General features: G+C 42.2%; 3 protein-coding genes across 5 annotated transcripts in view; all 3 read left to right on the top strand.

The window, feature by feature from the left end:
- LOC133229645 (zinc finger protein 665-like) overlaps positions 1 to 23,371 on the top strand; it is a 171,845-nt gene that overhangs the window by 56,275 nt on the left and 92,199 nt on the right. The gene's annotated exons all lie outside the window — the stretch shown is intronic.
- On the top strand, positions 3,961 to 13,935 carry LOC133229698 (zinc finger protein 664-like). The gene is made up of 2 exons (XM_061386412.1): positions 3,961 to 4,718; positions 10,746 to 13,935. The coding sequence occupies exons 1-2, from the start codon at positions 4,682 to 4,684 to the stop codon at positions 12,053 to 12,055; spliced, it is 1,347 nt and encodes a 448-aa protein (XP_061242396.1). The 5' UTR covers positions 3,961 to 4,681; the 3' UTR covers positions 12,056 to 13,935.
- Positions 15,704 to 23,371, top strand: part of LOC133229657 (zinc finger protein 665-like) — a 45,606-nt gene continuing 37,938 nt past the window's right edge. For all 3 annotated transcript variants that reach the window (XM_061386258.1, XM_061386259.1, XM_061386260.1), the window contains exon 1: positions 15,704 to 15,827. The gene's annotated coding sequence lies outside the window, so the exon portion shown is untranslated. The remainder of the gene's footprint in view (positions 15,828 to 23,371) is intronic.

The following is a 23,371-nucleotide window of genomic DNA, read 5'->3' as shown; positions in this document are numbered from 1 at the left end:
AGAATGAGAATTGCAAAACTTCTGTCTGTGAGGCATGTGTATTTTGTAATTATTTGTATTAAAAGAGCATGCATGTGTAGAGCCTGTTGAGGTGTGGGCTGCGGCAGTTACTTGATTCTCTCAGGTGTGGGTCACCCCCTTCCCTATTCCTGGTGAGGAGTAGAGGTTATGTGAGAGAAGAAATGGGGCAAGAACTGACTGACTCTTACTACATGATGCCTTTTCAAGGAACTTTAAACATGTTCTTTGTGATGGTTTTGCTTTTGGCTTTCTGATTTCTTTACATTTAATTATTTTTGTAGTTTGGGATAAAGATTTGTTTATTCACCTGCGACATTCTTGTAAACAATTGTGGAGATTTGTCTCACTTGGGACAGCTTGGATAAATGTAGAGAATATTATAGTAAGTGAATTAAGACAGACAGGGAAAGACTGGTATTATATGTCCTTCCATTATATGGAATGTAAAAAAAAATGAAACTCACTAGGACCAGAGGGTAGGATGGTGGTCATCTGGGGCTGGGAGGTGGGGAAGATGGGGAGATGTTGGACAAAAGGTACAGACTTTGAGTTGTGAAATGAGTGCGTCCTGGGGAAGTATGTGCAGCATGCTGACCATAGTTAATCCTGTTCTGTTACTGCATGCTGGAAATTTGTCAGGAGAGTACCTCGTCAGTGTTGTCACCACACACAGAACATGGGAATTTGGAGGTGATGGATGTGTTGGTTCGTGGATTGTGATAAATGTTTCACAGTGTACACATCTGTCACATGCTCACAGGGTGTATGGTGTGTATACACATACTCCTTTGGTGAGTCGGTTCTCCCCCATCAGACATGCTCCTGAGGATCTCGTGTGGTGCCTTGCCCCAGGAATGTGCACAGAGCCACAGATGATTCCGATCTGGATCCTGCATTGTGCACCAGGGCTCTTAGCCTCCACTTCTGAGACTGAGGTAGGGCCCTGGGGCAGGGGAGGGCGCTCTGCTGCGAGTGGGGCTGGACCAGGGCCTGCTGTGTGACCTGAAGGGTATCATGGGGTCAGCAGAGGTGCCCCCTGCTGCTGTGTGCATGAGGCCTCAGCAGGAGGGGAGTGTGGCCAAGGAAAGTGTGGGAAAGGCCCCTGTTGGTCTCTCTGTGGCACTTGACTGTCCTGAGTCCCTCCTGAGACAGTGGCCACAGAGGACTGTCTGTTCCACAGGGTGAGGGCTTCCCTGTGTGTGTGGTTGGGGCTCAGGAAGGGGAGGTGTTGACTCTAAGCCTTAAGCAGCATGTTTTCAACTTTCATGGTAGAACTGTGAAGACTCATGGACGAAGAGGCCCAGAAGAAGAAAGAACAGGAGTCAGGCATGGCTCTTTCTCAGGTAGTGTCATATTCTCAGTGGATTCTCATACTGCCTTCCTGAAATGCCCTTCTCAGGATCGCTAATCATGTCTGACTCTCGAGTGTCCTGTCTGACTCCTGTACACGCACACTCACCCGGGGACTTCCTTCAGGGCCTGTCGTCTCCACTTAGATCCCGTCTCCCCATGACCCGGTGATGTGAAGCTTGTGACAAGGCTCCCCTGAGCACCATCCTGGGCAGGGCTTTTCACACACGAGTTGGAGATGGGGTCTCAGTGCTGTTGGGCAGCAGGGACTGTTTAGGGCCCATCTGGATGTGCTGTCTGCTCTCTGTCAACCAGGGTAAAGAAGCTGTACGTGGACCTCAGGTATTAACACATACAGGACACAGTAAAATCTGCAAAACAGGCCAATGAGTGCAAATCAGTTCTCACTTTTTATAGTACATTTAAAACTAAATGAGCACCTCCTTGAAAACTTAAGTGTTTGGGAATGGAATGGAACGTTCAGAAAGAGATGTCAGGGCTAGGGAGTGTTTCATTACACCATCTAATTTAAACTGTGAAATCAGGCTTACTAAGATTTTTTTCTTTCTTTTTTGACCACATGATGCATTCTCCAGGGCCTTAGTTTGCTGAGTAGGGATCGAACCTGAAACCCTGCAGTGGAAGTGAGGGATCTTAACCACTGGACCATGAGGGAATTGTCCAACTTTTCTAATCTTGATTCAGTATTTTCCTAATGAAATAAAATAATACATTTTGGATTTTGTTAATATTAAAATTAAATATACCTAAAATTAATGATAAAAATCACATTATGATTTTTTAAATATATTTATTTCCTACACTGTATCTTTATTGCTTCAGTGTCTTTTCCCTAGTTCTGACGAGTGGTGGCCACTCTCTGGTACAGTGCACACACTTCTCATTGTGGTGGCTTCTCTTGTCTTGCAGCCCAGGCTCTAGAGCCCGCTGGCTTCAGTCGTTTCACTTCCTGGGCTCTAGATCTCTGACTCAGGAATTGAGACTCACAGGCTTAGTTGCCCCTCAGCATGTGGGATCTCAGACCAGGCAACAACCCACACTTCTTGTATTGTCCAGTGGATTCTTTACCACTTACCTGTAGGGAGGGCCACATATTTTTAAATACAGGTATTTTATAAAGATTGGAAGAAATCTTCTGTATGTTATTTTCTGCTTGTGTTACTTTTTATTTTTTTTTTTGAACTAGAGTAAGATAATGTTGAGGACTTCCTGGTAATACAGTGACTAAGAATGTGCCTGCCAATGTAGGGTGCACGGGTTCCATCCCAGGTCCGGGAAGATGCCTCAGAGCAACTAAGCCCATGGGCCACAACTACTGAGCCTGTGCTGTAGAGCCCAGGAGCCCCCACACTCTAGAGCCTGTGCTCCGAAACAAGAGAAGCCACTGCAATGAGAAGCCCCTGCACTGGAGCTGTAACTAGAGAAAGCCCACTCACAGCAACGAAGACCCAACATAAGCAAAATAAATAAGCTTTGAAAAAGAAATCGAATGTTGACATAGTTACTGAATGAAGAAGTAAAATGAAAGAAGAGAATGGGAACCCACTCCAATATTCTTGCCTGGAGAATTCCATGGATAGAGCAGCTGGCGGGGCTGCCGTCAGGGGGGTTGCAAAGAGTCTGGCATGAGTAAGCAGGTAAACAACAACTTCTGCCCACAGCAGATTGAGCTCTGAAAAACAGATCTAAGCGTCTAACTTTCCTCTTGCTGATTCTTCAGTGACTTCCTGTAGCTTTTGGAATCAAGTCCTAAATCCATAGATTTTGCATAAATTAGCCTCTGCCTGGCATCACCCCATATACATTTGCTGTGTGCCAGTAACACTGGCTGATTTTCTGTTCAGTAAATATCTTCCTGCCTCAGAGCTGGCACTCAGGCTTTTCTCTCTGCTTGCAACACTCTTCCATTTCCCGCCTTACCAATCCTAAATGTTTCTTCCCCACAGAGACCTTGTCTGATTTCTCAGTGTAGATTAAGACTTTCTGTTTTATCTTGTCCTAGCACCAGGCCTGTGTCAGAGCACTTATTTCAGTAGTAACATTAAAATTGTGGATGAAATTGTCTGGCTGGCTGCTAGATGATGATATTGGCTGGCTGGCTGCTAGATTGTAAGCTCCATCATGTTTACTGCTGTATTTCAAGTTTGAGGCTCAAAGCTGATGCAGAATAAATTTTGATAGAATGAAAAAAAAAATAAAGACAACTCTTTTTGTTTCAATCAATTGTGTGTTTACATGCATGCATGAATGCATGGGTATGTAACTCCATGGTTTTATTACAAAAACACCATCTCATAAATAATGGTGTATGCTTTGTAGCAGTTTCAGTTGTATCTTAAGTGTATTTCATGGCGTTAAGTTCTTTCTACATCATCACACAAATGATGTAAATTGTAGTAAGATCATTGACATTGTGTGGGTTGCCATGGAGAGGGTGTGACCCTGTATCATGACCATTTATGCTGTTCTATTGTATTTCGGCTTCCTTGAGCTTGTTTCAGGTGTCTCAGGGAACTCTCTGCGGATGCTCTTTCCTTCTCAGGTAGTTAACTGGTTGATTCTTTAGGTTCAGTTTTCTCTCCCTACCACCTGAGCTCAGGTGCTGTAGCCTCATTTCTTAACTGTTTGATCTGAGCAATTTCTTAGAGTGACAGAGTTTTCTCCCCAGTAAGGTGGACACAGATCTTTCTCTAACGTGCTGTTATGTTGATGACAAGTTCATCCGTGTGAAGTCTTTAGAGTAATGCTTAGTGTGTAGGATGTGCTGAAACACCTGTCGTCAGTGTGATGATGTTGTCATCATCACAATGTGTGTTCTTTTAAAGTCACTGTGGACTTTGTCGTCTCTGAAGACACCAGTCTTGCTGTAACTCATCTAGATAGTGACACTATGTCACTCACTGTGTTGAATGTAACACTTCTGCGTAGACAACCCAGTGCTGGTTTTAATTTGTGTATTTTTCATGTATTGTCCACATACATGACAAATTCATGTTGATTGCAGGATATCATAATCTTAGGAAAAAAGAGGAAATTATAAATTATATTAGAGACCAACAGTTGGCTTCAAGCAGCTTTTAATGGATCTATCAGAATATTACTTCAACTGAATTGAGCTTTACCCCTCTCACCTCTTCTCATTTTGTGTGAAACTAAGAATCATCATCAGGGCCCGTTGGTGAAATGTGTTTTCATTTCAGGCAAGTTGAGCTTCAAGGATGTGTTCATAGATTTCACTCCTGAGGAGTGGGAATGCCTTGACCCTGCCCAGAGGTCTTTGTACAAGGATATGATGGTGGAGACCCTCAGGAACCTGCTGTCTGTGGGTGAGGATCATTTCCCTCCAGCATGGGGATCTGCCCTGGGGTACCTCTGCATGTTCCCTCTTTACCTTTAGAGATCCCCTGTTTTTGTTAACTAAGCTCAAAACCTTGCTGACTCATACATGTAAAGCTTCCTGATTGGCATCAGAAGGTTAAACTTGTCTTTCCTTCAGATAACCTGCCCAATGTGTGATATACAAGGAGTTTCTCCACAGCTCGAGTGTTTATAAAGCTGATTTCAAACTTTGAAATATCCAGTTGCCTGTTTTCTAGCCCTGTGTTCTTGGTTCAGTAGTTCTTAAATAGGAACTAGATACCTGCTGCATGTTGTACTGTATATTATACTGTTCCCTGTGCATTGAGAAGGAGGCAGATCATAAATTCATTTGAAAAGTATTTTTCTGTCGGTTTATAATGTCCTCACTCCTTGGCTGACAAAAGAGCTGCATTCTACACCTGCCAATGCAGGAGACACGGGTTGGATCCTTGGTCTGGGAAGATCCACACATCACAGAGCAGCTACGCCTCTGTGCCTCAACTACGAGCCAGCACTCTAGAGCCTGGAAGCTGCAACTACTGAGCCCACATGGGACAAGTACTGAAGCCCATGCACCCAGGAGAAGCCGCAGCAAGTGAGGAGCACGAGCACTGCAACTGGAGCGTAGCCCCTACTTGCTCAACTTGGGGAAAAGGCCAAGCAGCAATGAACACTCACCTGATCCAGAAGAAATTAATACACCAGTGTATTAAAAATGACAGATATGTTTATTAAAAAAAAGAGAGACAGGTTAGATTCTGGAAGAAGCCACAGTATGTGGCATTACTTCTGAGTAGGAATTTCTGTTTCTGATTTGAACATTATCTCCATTCTTGTGGCACAATAAAGAAGACCCCTGGATTGTGGAGAATGAGATGCTAATAGCAAACATCCAGATGAGTGGGAAAGTATCCACAGTACAATCACAGGTCAACTGTCACAAGGACAGAGAGGAAGCCACACCGTTCATGGTGTTTGGGAAACTCTCCAACTGGGAGAGTTCTGTGAGAAAACAGATGTTTAATGTTTGTGAACTCTCACAGGATATTTTTCGTCTCCCTAATTTATGGCTCTGTTCTTTGACATGTGAAATGTACAGTACCCTCCAGTGGTGCTGTAGCACCCACAGAGATGAAGGCAAGGACTTTTTTTTTTTTTTTTTGGCCTGTACTGGGTCTTTTGTGCTGTGTGGACTTTTGTCTATTTGAGATGAGAAAGGGCTACTCTCTAGCTGGGGGGAGCATGGTCACTCATTGTGGTGGCTTCTTTTGTTGTGAAGCACAGGCCCTAGGCACATGGGCTTGAGTAGTTCTACCATACAAGCTCAGTATCTGTGGTTCATCAACTTATTCTCTGTGACATGTGAGATCTTCCCAGAATAAGAATCGAACCCATGTCTCCTGCATTATTAAGCAGATTCTTACCATGGAGCCACCAGGTTGTTAGCGAAATTAAATAAATAGTCTTGTTTAGGCTTCAAGACAAAGCAGTGCATTCTTCTGACCTTGCTTCTAACCTGCATGGAAACTGCCCTGAGTGTGAATGTCTGACTGTCTCCTGTGAATGCCAGGCTTGCAGCACCATAGATAAGATAGGGGACAAATTGTGAGATTGTTCAGCCTTTGCAGGGGCCCTTGCCAACCAACCCCAGGCTTAGCACCATCCAAGTTGGCTCCTGGATCCTCCTCTCTGCCTACCGTGAGGTAAATAAAGGTAACTTAAAACTGTCTAAAGAGAAGTTACAACTGCAAAATGAACCACGCGATTTGTGAGGATGATCACCCATATTACAATGTCACATTATATTTTGGTTGATCAAATCTTCACTTTTTAAGTCGACTCTCTTTAGTCAGCCCACAGCTCCAATAGTGTCCCCTACTGCATTTCTCTCTCCATTCTTTGTCCTGTTGTAGCCTTACACCCCTCCCAACCCCTCTGTCTCCTTCTCCATCAGCTGGTCCCCTTCTAACTGCCCCAGTCTCTGAGCGGGGAGGGGGAGCTCAGGTTCCCCCACTCTAGCAAGTTTGTTTACCCCTTTAGATTCTTCTGATTAAAGACTCCCATCTCCCTGGAGGGACGTTCCAAGATTTTTATCAGTCCTTCTGACCCTGTTATCACAGTCAATTTGAGCACTATTTGATCTGTATTTTAGCTGAAAAGCTATTACTATGGAAAGGAAAGATAACTTGTTTGATACAGCATGGCCATGATACTGTTTAGACTCTGGAGAAAACTGGGTAAGATGATTTTTTTTTTCTTTGAAAGTGAAAAACTGGTTCTTTTTAAATGTAGAATTAAAACCAGCAAGCTTGTTAAAAAGGCATGCCAAAAAAAAAGCTTAAGGTTAACCTTTGCCAGGGCTTCCCAGATGACTCTAGTGGTAAAGAACCTGCCAGCCCCTGGGGGAGACACAGGAGATGTGGATTTGACCCCTGGGTAGGGAAGATCCCCTGGAGGAGTGAGTGGCAACCCACTCCAGTATTTTTGCCTGGAGAGTCCCATCATGGACAGAGGAGCCTGGTGGGCTAGAGTCCATAGGGTTGCAGGGGGTTGGATAGGACTGAAGCGACCCTGCATAGCATGCAACCTACGCCATGTCCTTGAAGTACGTAACCCATTTGCCCAGGGATTTCAGTCTTGGGTAAATTAGAATTTTAAACCATGGGGCGAGGGGTGGGAAGAAAAAGGTGAAAGAGACATTTTAAATCTCAAGCAGGAAATTTTGAGAGCTCTCATGTCTGTCCATCTGCATTTATGTTTGTCTCAGCATGTGTCTTTGTTTTTAGATAATATTGCTGAGGTTAATTTGTAAATGAGCTCTAATTCAATTGTTTGTTAAAAAAATAAAAAAAGTAAGCACTTACAAATCAAAAAATTACAAGAGAAATTAACCTAAATGAATTTCAGGTTCACGTGAACTGGGAAATATTCAGTATTAAATATCTAGTATTAATGTTTGTTTGCTAATCTAATTAAGACATGTTTTGCATTCTGAACATTGTCTAATACTTTTATTGTACCTAGGTTTAATGTTAAGTAAGTTTGTCAACACTTAAAGTAACTCGAGTGAAGAAACTTTTAAAGAAAGAATGCGAATGCGATTGGAGCTTTTAGATAAACTCTGTTAGGAATGATTATACTTAGAAATGTCTGTCTAAAATAATCTCTCCAGATTTGAATAACCTGAATTTCTAGGGTTGTGCTAAACTAAGTCATGAAAGTTCGTTGAATATCTAGGTCATTTCCAAATAAAATAAGATTCTGAAATACAGATTATTGAAAACTCATTTCCTCTTACAGACAAACTAAAGAGATTTGGGCCTATTAATGAATACATTTGGTGCCACCCTGAGATGTTCTCTATAAGAAAGCAAATATTCTTAGACATTATCACTGGTATTTATGTTCACCAGTCTACAAAATGCTAATATAACGGACAGCTCATGGTTGCTTAAGGAAAGTAAGATGTGTGTTTTTAGAAAGAAAGGTATGAGGAATGTGGGCCAATCACCTTGCTTTGTCCCTCCTGGTTAATTTGTCTCAGGACCCTCCCCTTGGGTACACAGGCACCCTGGATCTTGAAGTAAAGGCTTCTCAGAGGAGCAAAACTCATTATGGCCTGGACTGATCCTCTGACTTTTGACTCCAAGGCACCTTTCTGCACTTGTGTACTGTCTCCTTCATCAGACAGGGTTTTTTCCTTTCTTTGTCCTTGCCATGACTGTTCCCTTGAATTAAGAGACAAACTGCCTGTTTACCCTGTTTTTGTTGGCTGTAAATTCCTCAACCGGAGCCGACCTATCTCTTATCTCAGGGCATGCAAGAGGAGGGTAGCTGACTGTAGATGTCCAACCTGCAGGCCTTCCAACTCCTACCTCAAAATTACTTTTTATTAAGGAAAATGGAAAGTACTTCTGACCTACAGATGGCTGTTTCTAAATGAACAAAGTGATTTTTTTTTTAAAAGAGAGAGGTTTCATGGAAAGTGGACTCCAAGAAAAGAGGTCCCAAAAGGCAAGGTCTTTATATGTTCTGCAACAATCTGTCATTTGACTCCTGTCAATTTTGTTGCTTGACTTTGGGTAGCATGTGATGAGCTATTTCAAAGGGACTTACTTGCCCTTGTCCCCCTCCTGTGGTAATTAGTGCTGTTAGGGGGCATAGACTCTTGCATGTTTTATAGAAAAAATTAGGTTATTACTATTATTATTTTTTTGCTGTGCCACATGCAGTCTGGCTCTTAGTTCCCCATTCATGGATGGAATCTGTGCCCCCTACAGTGGAAGCACATGGTCCTAACTACTGGACCACAGGGAGTTTGCCTTAAAGGTTACTTTTGCCTAAAAGATATATTTACTTCCTGTCATGCTTATTGTGACATGTCTCTTTGTCTACATTACATCTTGTATGTTGTTATTTTACATTTCGTTCCCAAGAGAGTTGTCTCTGACTCTAGTTAACTAGGTTTTCCAATCACATTCCTTTATCTTCATAACAGTATGTTAAAATTTTATTTAAAATTTGTTTTTGGCTGCATTGGGTCTTTGTTGCTTCAGGGTCTTTTCTCTGCTTGCAGCGAGCAAGGGCTACCCTCTAGTTACGGTGCATGGACTTCTCATTCTAGTGGATTCTCTTGTTGCAATGCGTGGTCTCTGTGTGTTTGCGCAGAAGTTGTGACTCCCCAGCTCTAGAGCACAGAATCATCACGTGTGGCCTACAGGCTTAGTTGTTCTCAAGCATGTGGGAATTTCCCAGATCAGGGATCAAACCTGTGTGCCCTGCACTAGCAGGTGGATTCTTTACCTCTGAGACACAAGGGAAGCCCCAAAGCTTGTTCCTTTACATATATCTTGGAGCCAATGAACTGGGTGAGTCTAGGTTACTGTGTAGATAGGGAGTTGATGTATTGAATGATTATTGTGTAAGCAGAGAATGTTTCGCTCATTTTTTGTTTTTTAAAAATGACGGTCTTTTTGTATTACACAATAGAACTGACATGAACCACTCATTAATGTCATAAAATGCCTATATGTCTATCTACTGATAGATTTCTAAGAGGTATTTAGAAAAGTGTTTATTTTTTTATTTTTTAAATTATTTTAGGGAATTCCCTGACAGTCCAGTGGATAGGATTCAGGAGTTTCACTGCAGCGAGCATGGATTTAATCCATGGTCAGGGAACCAAGATCTCATAAGCCACATGGTCCAGCAAATATATATATATAGTTATAGAATTCTTTATTTTCTCAATGCAGTATTTGTTGACCAGTTACTAACTGCCATTTATTTTTTACATTATTCATTAGAATGCTTCTTTTGCATTATTTACCATTCCAATGTATTGCCTGTTTGATGCTTGTTTGCTCAGTTGCTCAGTCCTGTCTGACTCTTTGTGATCTCATGAACTATAGCCCACCAAGCTTTCCTATCCATGGAATTTTTTTAAGGCAAGAATAGTGCACTGCGTTGTGATTTCCTGCTCCAGGGGATCTTTTCTCCCCAGGGATTGTATCCCCCTGTGCCGTGTCTTCTGCATTGGCAGGCAGCTTGTTTACCACTGAGTCACCTCTTTAGTCCTGTATGTTCTTTACCTTTTAAATATGTACAAGTATGCAAAAAGTGTGTACAATATACCATTAGTGTCTCCTCAATTATGAGACAACAGTGTGTTTAGTACAAAGTAGGATGAGCTTTGAGGTCATGGTGGGAAAATAAGTTTTCTTTGTGAACTGACATGAGTTTGCATAAAATGAATGTTTTCTGATTGTGTTTGAAACTACACTACCCTAAAGTTAGTTTGAATTACCTATGGTCACTCTTAATAAAGAGTTCTATTCCTTTAGTGTTCTATAGTTTTAAGATCATCATTGCGAAGATTCGTAATTCTGTTCAGGTTGGATATGACTTTTGGCATAATATCGTGTGTTTGACAAGAAATAATTTATTTATGAATTGTAACTAATAGAATACCTGTGGTTCTTTATGTCTTGTAGATATGTCTCATATACATATGACCAAGAAATTACAGACAAAAGCAAGCAGTGGTAAAGGGGAAATTTTTCAAAGAGTGATGTTTGGAAGAGCTGAAAGCCCTGAAATCAAAGATTTTCCCCTCAGGAAGATCCAGGATTGTCTGTGGACAGATGACGAAGGAAATGACAAAGGAATGTCTACATCCCATAACAAAACCTCACTGATGGAAGAGATCATCATAGTAGAAGTGATGCAGGAAATAGACCTTTTGAAAGGCACGGATCAACCTCAGGATGAACTGCAGATGGTACAGTGTGAAGGGATAATTTTTGAATGTAGTCAAGTTGTGACAAACATCAGTGCCTCAGGTTTATTGGCTCAGAGAACTTGTAATGTCTGCAAAGGCTTTTCTCATAAACATGAGAATGCTGCTATGCACCCTTCAGAACTGTTACCAGACCATGAACCACAAAAGAAAAGACCTGGCAAATGTAATGAGTATGACATAACCTTTCTTCAGGACTCAGAACTCACTAGACATCAAAGAATCCATACAGGAGGAAAACCATATAAATGCAACATGTGTGACAAGGCTTTTAATCAAACTACAAAACTTGCAATGCATTGGAGAATTCATACTGGAGAGAAACCACATAAATGTGATGTATGTGGCAAGGCCTTTAATCAAGCTGCAAAAATTGTAATTCATTGGAGATACCATATGAGAGAAAAACCATATAAATGTGATGTATGTGGCAAGGCCTTTAGTCAAACTTCAAACCTTGCAGTTCATCAGAGAATTCATACTGAAAAGAAGCCATATAAATGCAATGTATGTGATAAGGCGTTTAGTCATACTGCAAACCTTACTGTTCATCAGAGACTTCATACTGGATTGAAAGCATATAAATGTGATATATGTGGCATGGACTTTAATGAAGCTGCAAAGCTTGCAGTTCATCAGAGATTCCATACAGGAGAGAAACCACATAAATATATTTGTGGCAGAGCCTTTAGTCAAACTGCAAAGCTTGCAGTTCATTGGCGAATTCATACTGGAGAGAAACCATATAAATGTAATGTGTGTGGCAAGGCATTTAGTCATACTGGAAACCTTTCTGTTCATTGGAGAGTTCATACTGGAGAGAAACCATGTAATTGTGGTATATGTGCCAAGGCTTTCAGTGTAAGTTCAAGCCTTGCTGTTCATCAGAGAGTTCATACTGGAGAGAAACCGTATAAATGTGATGTATGTGGCAAGGCCTTTAATCAGAGTGCAAAACTTGGACTTCATCGGAGAATTCATACTGGAGAGAAACCTTATAAATGATGTGTGTGGCAAGGCATTTAGTCATACTGGAAACCTTACTGTTCATCGGAGAGTTCATACTGGAGAGAAACCATAGAAATGTAATATATGTAGCAAGGCTTTCAGAGTAAGCTCAAACCTTGCTGTTCATCGGAGTGTTCATACTGGACAGAAATCATATAAATGTGATGTGTGTGGCAAGGCCTTTAGTCAAACTACAGGCCTTGCAGTTCATCAGATAATTCATACTGGAGAGAAACCATATAAATGTGATGTATGTGGCAAGGCCTTTAATCAAACTACAAGACAAGACTTGAACTTCATCAGAGAATTCATACTGGAGAGAAACCACATAAATGTGATGTGTGTGGCAAGGTGTTTAGTCATACTGGAAACCTTGCTGTTCATCAGAGTTGATACTGGAGAGAAATCATATAAATGAGGTATATGTGGCAGGGCTTTCAGTGTGAATGCAAACCTTGCAGTTCATCAGAGAATTCATACTGGAGAGAACCTTACAAATATAAAAATTTTGACAAACCATTTAGGCACAGTCATCCATAACTCATCATCAGGCAGTTCAGACAGGAGAGAAACCATATAAATATGATATATATGGCCAGTGCTTTATTTGAAATGATGAACTTAGAAACCATCGGAGAATTCACACTAGAGAGAAACATTAGAAATGTGACAGTTGTGAGAAATATTTTAGTGCAAATGTCGTGAGTGTGACAAAGCCTTTAGTCAGTGTTCAGGCCTTATAATTCAGAGAATTCATACTGTATAGAAAAGATACAAGTAAAATGAATGTGGCAGTTTCTAGTGCATGTTCAGCATGAAATGCCCATTAGGCAGTTCATACAGGAGAGAAACCACATAAATGTTATTTATGTGGCAAACCCTTCAATCACAAGCAATGACGTTGCAGATCATCTGAGAATCCATACGACAGTGAAAACTTAGACATGTAGAGAATGTGGTAAAATATATCAACTTTTTGACCCTCAGAAAATTCAAACTGGAGGAAAACTACACAAATGTGTTAGGTGTGGGAAAGCTTTGATTCTGTGTTCAGGCCTAACTCACCATCACTTAATTTTTTATTTTTTTCAATATTGTGATGGTTTTTGCTGTACATTATCATGAATAGGCCATAGGCGTACATATGTCCCCTCCCTCCTGAACCCACCTCTCTCACCACCGTATTCCTGCAGATTATCCGAGAGCACTCGCTCTTACATCAAACTCCCACTGGCTCTTTTACATATGGTACTATATATGTTTCAGTGCTAATCTCTTAAATCCTGCCATCCTATTTCTTTTGTTTTTTTCAATAGTTTTTCCTTAGCATTACTCTTTCTATCCATATGTTATGACCCAGATTTAATGTTTAATTTACATTTTTTTCCTGCCTTACACTAACAAATACATAAGTCAGTGGGTTATTTTGAGACTTTTCTAACATTAAAATGCACGTAGACAATGACAGGGAACATAGTAGGTGCCCTGTAAATGTAAAGAAAGACAGTTCCTTTAGCACCTGAGTTCAGTCAGATAATACACATAGAAAGATTCATAAATAGTGCCAAGTTGATAATTTTGGTGAAAATAAATTCTAATGTCTTCTTACGACTTTATATTTTACAATGTGCCTTGCTGTCCGCAACTGACAGATCTTTCAGAAACAGACAACAAAGAAATGAGAGAAAATATATTACAACTTTTCAACAAGAAGTAAATTGCTAATTACCATGAAGTGATCATATAGTAATCTGACATTCCATTACATTGAAGTACTGACTTAAGTATTATATATTATGATGTAAACAAGTTTTTCTTATACAAATATTTGACGCTTTGTCATCATAAGCATGGAACAGAAACTTTTATAAAAAAGAGTTCATTCCTCATTAAAAGTTTTTTTCTCTCTTTAATAATCTTTAAAATTTATTTTTGGCTATGCTAAGTCTTCATTGTGCTGGGTTCTTTCTCTTTTTGCAGCAATCGGGCTATGAATTCTCCACAGAAACTTGGCTGGGGTATGTTTGGAGACTGGCGTTTTGATGCTTCTTTTGGTCAGTCCAGAGGACTCAGTCTTTTTTTTTTGGCTGTGCTGAGCCTCTTTTTGCTCCATGTGGGCTTTCTCTAGTTGTAGCAAGGAGAAGCGACTTTCTAGTTTCTTGTGTGCAGGCTTCTCATTGCTGTGGCTACTGTTTGTTGTTGCAGAGCACAGGCTCTAGAGCACAGGCGCAGTACTTGTGTTGCACGGGCTTAGTTGCTCCGAGGCACGTGGTATCCTCCCAGACCAGGGATCAAACCCGGGTCCTATGCATTGGGAGGTGGATTATTTACCACTAGACTACCAGGGAAGTTCTACTCAGTGTCTTTTAACTGGGTGCTACGTATGTTAAAACACTGCCAAACAAAATTGGGGTCATCAAACAATAACCTGAAAACCAGGAGAGACTCCCCCAAACTTCTCTGGACTTGCTGAAGAGGTGGATGGACCCAAGAGACCCTTCCTGAAATACCAAGGCCAGAATGTCCAAAGCACAGTATGGTGCCTGCTTTTCTCAATCCTGCTTTGCCCTCAGGGTGCACTTTCGCTGGGTCACTGCAGTGACTAATAAGCTTGATCCTTGAAGAAGTGGAATGTCGAGACATTTTTCTCCTTAGAAGTGTTAGTATGAAGTAGCCCTTTCTAAGAGTTGTGTGTTTCACATTCTAGCTTGTCATCCCTACATAAAGCCAGTTCTTGTTTACTTAAACTGCTTAAATTCTAATCTAATTCCTGGGTCCAGCCAGCACCCCACATCCAGCCCCACCCCACCAGCACCCACCAGCACCCCACATCAACCCCCACCCAACCCCAACCTGGCCACCAGACCAGGTTTCAGTTCCCAGGCCTCTGAATCACTTCCGCCTCAACAGCAGGACTCCACGTACAGTTTGGTTCAGTCGCTCAGTCATGTCCGACTCTTTGTGACCCCATGGACTGCAGCACGCCAGCCCTCCCTGTCCATCACCAACTCCCAGTTTACTCAAACTCATTGTGTCGATGATCCCATCCAACCATCTCATCCTCTGTCGTCGGACATGCAGGACTCCAAATGTTATGCCACAACCTTTCTTTCCATTGTGATTATCCCACCGAATTTTAAGGTTTTATTAAAAGTGTTACAGTTGAACCAATGAGCAATCAATGGTGCAATACGAGGAGTGAGGGACGGCCCCGCTCGGCCCCGCTCGGCCCCGCTCGGCCCCGCTCGGCCCCGCTCGGCCCCGCTCGGCCCCGCTCGGCCCCGCTCGGCCCCGCTCGGCCCCGCTCGGCCCCGCTCGGCCCCGCTCGGCCCCGCTCGGCCCCGCTCGGCCCCGCTCGGCCCCGCTCGGCCCCGCTCGGCCCCGCTCGGCCCCGCTCGGCCCCGCTCGGCCCCGCTCGGCCCCGCTCGGCCCCGCTCGGCCCCGCTCGGCCCCGCTCGGCCCCGCTCGGCCCCGCTCGGCCCCGCTCGGCCCCGCTCGGCCCCGCTCGGCCCCGCTCGGCCCCGCTCGGCCCCGCTCGGCCCCGCTCGGCCCCGCTCGGCCCCGCTCGGCCCCGCTCGGCCCCGCTCGGCCCCGCTCGGCCCCGCTCGGCCCCGCTCGGCCCCGCTCGGCCCCGCTCGGCCCCGCTCGGCCCCGCTCGGCCCCGCTCGGCCCCTCGTTGTCTCTTTCCTCTGGAACCTAACGCTTGGGAGTCTCTCGTGTCTCCACTCGAAGGACGTGAGTTTACAGCAATTCCTGAAGCCGAGAGTTGGTAGGTGCGGGCTCCCCGGGAATACTGGTTTTTGCTTTTTAGTCTTGTTAAGCTCCGCTCGTAGGGTATCTGTGGTCTCGGGTCACTTCGGACCTTCCTAATCCCCCAGCCTTTCCTCCCCAAGTAAATTCAGTTGTTACCTTGAGAGGCCCGTGGTCTAATTTCCTTTCAGTGTAAAATCCTGAGGTAAAATATACCGTGCACGAAATATATAGTAATTTATAGGGGGAAAGTCATTATAATTGAGACATGGCCCTTGATAATTTTGTAAATATACCAAAACCCTTGTTCAGGAGCTAGCTTAGAATTTCATCTTTGCAACTGGTGGTGGCGCTGAAGTTCTTTCTCGAGTGTTAGGGAGGCGTATTACTGTCCTTTTCTGGTTTGTATGACCAGGGTAATAAATTGACTACAGAGGCTCTTCACTTTAGGAGATTATTTTCAGTGATGCTGGTTACTGGTATGAGCTCCAGAATCAAAGAAAAATATAAAATGGTCTCTATCCTCAGACATTTCCGACTCTTTGAGACCCCATGGAGTGTAGCCCGCCAGGCTCCTGTGTCCATGGGATTTCCCAGGCAAGAATGCTGGAGTGGGTTGCCATTTCCTAATCCTGGGGATCTTCTGACTCAGGGATAAAACCCCCATTTCTTGCATCTCCATTGGCAGGAGGATTGTTACCACTGAGCCACCTGGGAAGCCTCTTAGGTCTGATACTAGTGTTTTATTTGAATTAAAGGAGTGAGTTTTGGTTGGTAGTTTTCCAGTCAGTGAGACCCAGTGTGGATAATGCTAATTATGGACTGCTGAGAAGTGCAGTGGAAAGGGGTGTATAATAGTGGGAAAATATCTTAAGAGATCGGAGAATCTGAAGACATTTGAGGGATAGTTTTAGATTTTGTGCATCAAGGTTGACTGTCGGTGCTACACTAAACCTATGATTATGTGGGGCAGGTGGACAAGGAGCAGTTAGCTTCAAGTAATGAGGCCTGGTTATTTGTGGGAATGTTGTTGGTGGAATATTGTCAGAGATAAAAAAAACTGGTTGAAAATGCTTCTAGCTAACAGACCTTTGATAGAGTTGAGTAGGAGTGGGTTGTTTTCATTAATTAAAATTAACCGGAGAAGGGAGGTTGTCCTAGAATTGTGAAGCCAGTGACACCAGTGCTGTACGCAGCTGTGTGGGTGTAATCAGGGTTATTAATAGGCTCAGGTCTTGGTGTGCAACATGTGGGCTGATTGGATAATAAGATCTTTTTTTTTTTTTTTTTTTTTATTCTTCCAATTTTATTTTATTTTTAAACTTTACATAATTGTATTAGTTTTGCCAAATATCAAAATGAATCCGCCACAGGTATACATGTGTTCCCCATCCCGAACCCTCCTCCCTCCTCCCTCCCCATACCATCCCTCTGGGCCGTCCCAGTGCACCAGCCCCAAGCATCCAGCATCATGCATCGAACCTGGACTGGCAACTCGTTTCCTACATGATATTTTACATGTTTCATTGCCATTCTCCCACATCTTCCCACCCTCTCCCTCTCCCACAGAGTCCATAAGACTGTTCTATACATCAGTGTCTCTTTTGCTGTCTCGTACACCGGGTTATTGTTACCATCTTTCTAAATTCCATATATATGCGTTAGTATACTGTATTTATGTTTTTCCTTCTGGCTTACTTCACTCTGTATAATAGGCTCCAGTTTCATCCACCTCATTAGAACTGATTCAAATGTATTCTTTTTAATGGCTGAGTAATACTCCATTGTGTATATGTACCACAGCTTTCTTATCCATTCATCTGCTGATGGACATCTAGGTTGCTTCCACGTCTTGGCTATTATAAACAGTGCTGCGATGAACATTGGGGTACACGTGTCTCTTTCCCTTCTGGTTTCCTCAGTGTGTATGCCCAGCAGTGGGGTTGCTGGATCATAAGGCAGTTCTATTTCCAGTTTTTTAAGGAATCTCCACACTGTTCTCCATAGTGGCTGTACTAGTTTGCATTCCCACCAACAGTGTAAGAGGGTTCCCTTTTCTCCACACCCTCTCCAGCATTTATTATTTGTAGACTTTTGGAACGCAGCCATTCTGACTGGTGTGAAATAGTACCTCATAGTGGTTTTGATTTGCATTTCTCTGATAATGAGTGATGTTGAGCATCTTTTCATGTGTTTGTTAGCCATCTGTATGTCTTTTTTGGAGAAATGTCTATTTAGTTCTTTGGCCCATTTTTTGATTGGGTCGTTTATTTTTCTGGAGTTGAGCTGTAGGAGTTGCTTGTATATTTTTGAGATTAGTTGTTTGTCGGTTGCTTCATTTGCTATTATTTTCTCCCATTCTGAAGGCTGTCTTTTCACCTTGCTAATAGTTTCCTTTGATGTGCAGAAGCTTTTAAGTTTAATTAGGTCCCATTTGTTTATTTTTGCTTTTATTTCCAATATTCTGGGAGGTGGGTCATAGAGGATCCTGCTGTGATGTATGTCAGAGAGTGTTTTGCCTATGTTCTCCTCTAGGAGTTTTATAGTTTCTGGTCTTACGTTTAGATCTTTAATCCATTTTGAGTTTATTTTTGTGTATGGTGTTAGAAAGTGGTCCAGTTTCATTCTTTTACAAGTGGTTGACCAGATTTCCCAGCACCACTTGTTAAAGAGATTGTCTTTCATCCATTGTATATTCTTGCCTCCTTTGTCGAAGATAAGGTGTCCATATGTGTGTGGATTTATCTCTGGGCTTTCTATTTTATTCCATTGATCAATATTTCTGTCTTTGTGCCAGTACCATACTGTCTTGATAACTGTGGCTTTGTAGTAGAGCCTGAAGTCAGGTAAGTTGATTCCTCCAGTTCCATTCTTCTTTCTCAAGATCGCTTTGGCTATTCGAGGTTTTTTGTATTTCCATACAAATTGTGAAATTATTTGTTCTAGCTCTGTGAAGAATACTGTTGGTAGCTTGATAGGGATTGCGTTGAATCTATAAATTGCTTTGGGTAGTATACTCATTTTCACTATATTGATTCTTCCAATCCATGAACATGGTATATTTCTCCATCTATTAGTGTCCTCTTTGATTTCTTTCACCAGTGTTTTATAGTTTTCTATATATAGGTCTTTAGTTTCTTTAGGTAGATATATTCCTAAGTATTTTATTCTTTCCGTTGCAATGGTGAATGGAATTGTTTCCTTAATTTCTCTTTCTGTTTTCTCATTATTAGTGTATAGGAATGCAAGGGATTTCTGTGTGTTGATTTTATATCCTGCAACTTTACTGTAGTCATTGATTATTTCTAGTAATTTTCTGGTGGACTCTTTAGGGTTTTCTATGTAGAGGATCATGTCATCTGCAAATAGTGAGAGTTTTACTTCTTCTTTTCCAATTTGGATTCCTTTTATTTCTTTTTCTGCTCTGATTGCTGTGGCCAAAACTTCCAAAACTATGTTGAATAGTAATGGTGAAAGTGGGCACCCTTGTCTTGTTCCTGACTTTAGAGGAAATGCTTTCAATTTTTCACCATTGAGGATAATGTTTGCAGTGGGTTTGTCATATATAGCTTTTATTATGTTGAGGTATGTTCCTTCTATTCCTGCTTTCTGGAGAGTTTTTATCATAAATGGATGTTGAATTTTGTCAAAGGCTTTCTCTGCATCTATTGAGATAATCATATGGTTTTTATTTTTCAATTTGTTAATGTGGTGTATTACATTGATTGATTTGCGGATATTGAAGAATCCTTGCATCCCTGGGATAAAGCCCACTTGATCATGGTGTATGATCTTTTTAATGTGTTGTTGGATTCTGATTGCTAGAATTTTGTTAAGGATTTTTGCATCTATGTTCATCAGTGATATTGGCCTGTAGTTTTCTTTTTTTGTGGGATCTTTGTCAGGTTTTGGTATTAGGGTGATGGTGGCCTCATAGAATGAGTTTGGAAGTTTACCTTCCTCTGCAATTTTCTGGAAGAGTTTGAGCAGGATAGGTGTTAGCTCTTCTCTAAATTTTTGGTAGAATTCAACTGTGAAGCCGTCTGGACCTGGGCTTTTGTTTGCTGGAAGATTTTTGATTACAGTTTCAATTTCCATGCTTGTGATGGGTCTGTTAAGATTTTCTATTTCTTCCTGGTCCAGTTTTGGAAAGTTGTACTGTTCTAAGAATTTGTCCATTTCTTCCACGTTGTCCATTTTATTGGCATATAATTGTTGATAGTAGTCTCTTATGATCCTTTGTATTTCTGTGTTGTCTGTTGTGATCTCTCCATTTTCGTTTCTAATTTTGTTGATTTGATTTTTCTCCCTTTGTTTCTTGATGAGTCTGGCTAATGGTTTGTCAATTTTATTTATCCTTTCAAAGAACCAGCTTTTGGTTTTGTTGATTTTTGCTATGGTCTCTTTTGTTTCTTTTGCATTTATTTCTGCTCTAATTTTTAAGATTTCTTTCCTTCTACTAACCCTGGGGTTCTTCATTTCTTCCTTTTCTAGTTGCTTTAGGTGTAGAGTTAGGTTATTTATTTGACTTTTTTCTTGTTTCTTGAGGTGTGCCTGTATTGCTATGAACTTTCCCCTTAGGACTGCTTTTACCGTGTCCCACAGGTTTTGGGTTGTTGTGTTTTCATTTTCATTCGTTTCTATGCAAATTTTGATTTCTTTTTTGATTTCTTCTGTGATTTGTTGGTTATTCAGCAGCGTGTTGTTCAGCCTCCATATGTTGGAATTTTTAATAGTTTTTCTCCTGTAATTGAGATCTAATCTTACTGCATTGTGGTCAGAAAAAATGCTTGGAATGATTTCTATTTTTTTGAATTTACCAAGGCTAGCTTTATGGCCCAGGATGTGATCTATCCTGGAGAAGGTTCCATGTGCGCTTGAGAAAAAGGTGAAATTCATTGTTTTGGGATGAAATGACCTATAGATATCAATTAGGTCTAACTGGTCTATTGTATCGTTTAAAGTTTGTGTTTCCTTGTTAATTTTCTGTTTAGTTGATCTATCCATAGGTGTAAGTGGGGTATTAAAGTCTCCCACTATTATTGTGTTATTGTTAATTTCTCCTTTCATACTTGTTAGCATTTGTCTTACGTACTGTGGTGCTCCCGTGTTGGGTGCATATATGTTTATAATTGTTATATCTTCTTCCTGGATTGATCCTTTGATCATTATGTAGTGACCTTCTTTGTCTCTTTTCACCGCCTTTGTTTTAAAGTCTATTTTATCTGATATGAGTATTGCTACTCCTGCTTTCTTTTGGTCCCTATTTGCATGGAAAATCTTTTTCCAGCCCTTCACTTTCAGTCTGTATGTGTCCCCTGTTTTGAGGTGGGTCTCTTGTAGACAACATATGTAGGGGTCTTGTTTTTGTATCCATTCAGCCAGTCTTTGTCTTTTGGTTGGGGCATTCAACCCATTTACATTTAAGGTAATTACTGATAAGTATGTTCCCGTTGCCATTTACTTTATTGTTTTGGGTTCGAGTTTATACACCGTTTTTGTGTTTCCTGTCTAGAGAATATGATTGGATAATAAGATCTTAAGAATGGAAGCCTGTGAGGATTGGTAATCCTGTTAATGGGAGACTTCATAATGAGGGCTGTAGTAGGGAAACTCATTGCTTTCAGCGGTTTATCTACTCAGAGTGGGGGATACTGATTTTACTGTGGCCAGAAGCTTTGGAATCTAAGGGGCTATGAAGGAGGCCCCGCTTCTTTAAAGAGCTGGGGTATCTTCCAGTTAGGTCAGTCAGAGACAACAGGCGGCAGTGAGATTGGGGCCTTTCTCTGAGACTTCTTCACTGAGCTCAATCGAGCCAAATCTCAAGGACCTTTAAAACTTTGTGATATCTCTAGTTCCTGGCATGTTTTCCCAGGAGGGCCAGTTTCTTGGTCTCCATACTGAGTGCCCAGTGCCCTTGCATTTGTGGCTTGTGTGTTTTTGTGTGTTGCCCAGGCCCCGTGGTCTCTACTGTTTAGCCCTGTTGCTCAATAGAGCACAGAAAAGTGGTGAAAACGTGGGAAAGTGGAGAGGAAGCTATCAGGGATCTAGGAGAGTTGTGAGCTTTCGGCCTCTGGATGAGCCCTATGAATGGTGTATGCGTGTGTTGCAAGCACAGTGGTGTGACCCAGTGCAAGCTCGTTCTGTGAGAGAGGCCAGCGCTTGGGGGAGACGACTTCTTGAGGCAAATAATGGGACTTCATTTTGAAAACCAGCCGACCAAAAAGATGGCTAACTAATATCTCAGAATAGCCATCTTGTTGGTGTCTGGATGCCAGATTCTTTTCTGAAACTAGAGAAAGAAGCAGTGAGGAAATAAAGTCAGAAGGGAGGAGCGAGAGGGAGAGGCAGTGGGGAAGTAAGGTAAAAAGGGCCATCAGTAAAGGGCCATCAGTCTTGCAGTACATCCCGGGGACAGCCAGCCTTCTGTGTTCATCTCTTCTTTCCTGACGCCATTCACAGTTTGGGAGGTCAGAGTATCTCCCTGTGAGCTCAACAAAGGCACTTTAGTTTAACAGTCAGGCCAAGAGGTAGCGTCCTCTGAGGCCAGCCATCATGGATGTTTACAATAACCACAGCAGTGAGAAGCAAGGCAAAGAAACCGTTCCAACTTGGAATCAGAATTGGCTCTTCCCTGCAACAGTTGTGGGATCACGTTGTGTGGAACTGTTGACAAGGGTGGTCTCAGTTTTGACTGGAGGACCTGGATGTGGGCTGATGGCTAATTGTGGGTTGCCTGGAAGGGTGGGCATGCCATAGTGTCTTAGCTCAGTTTCCTTGGGACACAGATACTGTGATTGAGGTTTGTCTGCATTGGTTGATTGGGAAGGTCATGATCACACCTGTGGAGGAAGGAAGGAAGTGGAATTGGGAAGAGGACTGTTACCTTGCAGTGTGTTACAATCAAGGCCTGAGCTGAGCCCACAGGGAGGGATGGGTGCATTGGTCCTGGAGGTGGGATCCAGAAGGTTCCCCACAGCATCAACTCCATGGAGTGGATTTTGTGATGTCTTTTGGAAGGGCGAGAATCACTATAGCTTAAAATAACTGTTGGTAAAATCCCGGAGATGATATTGTTGGTTACTTTTAGTATTTTCTGTTATTTTGAGTTGTAATGAAGAAGATTTCCGATGGATTTGGAAGGGAAAAAAGACCTTGGAGTGTATCTCTGGAAGTTAAGTCTCACTGGGACATGTGCATCAGCCTACACATCTTCTTTTTATTATTAGAGTTCGGAGATGACAGTTTTTGAGCTGGCTGAGGTCACTGTGGGAGAAAGCAATGGCACCCTACTCCAGTACTCTTGCCTGGAGTACTGAAAAATCCCATGGACAGAGGAGGCTTGTAGGCTGCAGTCCATGGGGTCTCGAAGAGTTGGACACGACTGAGCGACTTCACTTTCACTTTTCACTTTTATGCATTGGAGAAGGAAATGGCAACCCACTCTAGTGTTCTTGCCTGGAGAATCCCAGGGATGGAGGAGCCTGGTGGGCTGCCATCTATGGGGTCGCACAGAGTCGGAAACGACTGAAGTGATTTAGCAGCAGCAGCAGCAGCAGCAGA

Source organism: Bos javanicus, chromosome 18, assembly GCF_032452875.1.
Source record: "Bos javanicus breed banteng chromosome 18, ARS-OSU_banteng_1.0, whole genome shotgun sequence".
Classification (NCBI taxonomy): Eukaryota; Metazoa; Chordata; class Mammalia; order Artiodactyla; family Bovidae; genus Bos; species Bos javanicus.
Note: the sequence above shows the minus strand (reverse complement) of the source record. Positions and strands in the feature narration are given on the sequence as shown.

Bases quoted from the DNA above. Each gene is read 5' to 3' on its own strand.
- LOC133229698 (XM_061386412.1), top strand. From the start codon at position 4,682: ATGATGGTGGAGACCCTCAGGAACCTGCTGTCTGTGG. The intron at 4,719-10,745 runs GTGAGGATCATT...TATGTCTTGTAG, and splicing joins CAGGAACCTGCTGTCTGTGG to ATATGTCTCATATACATATG.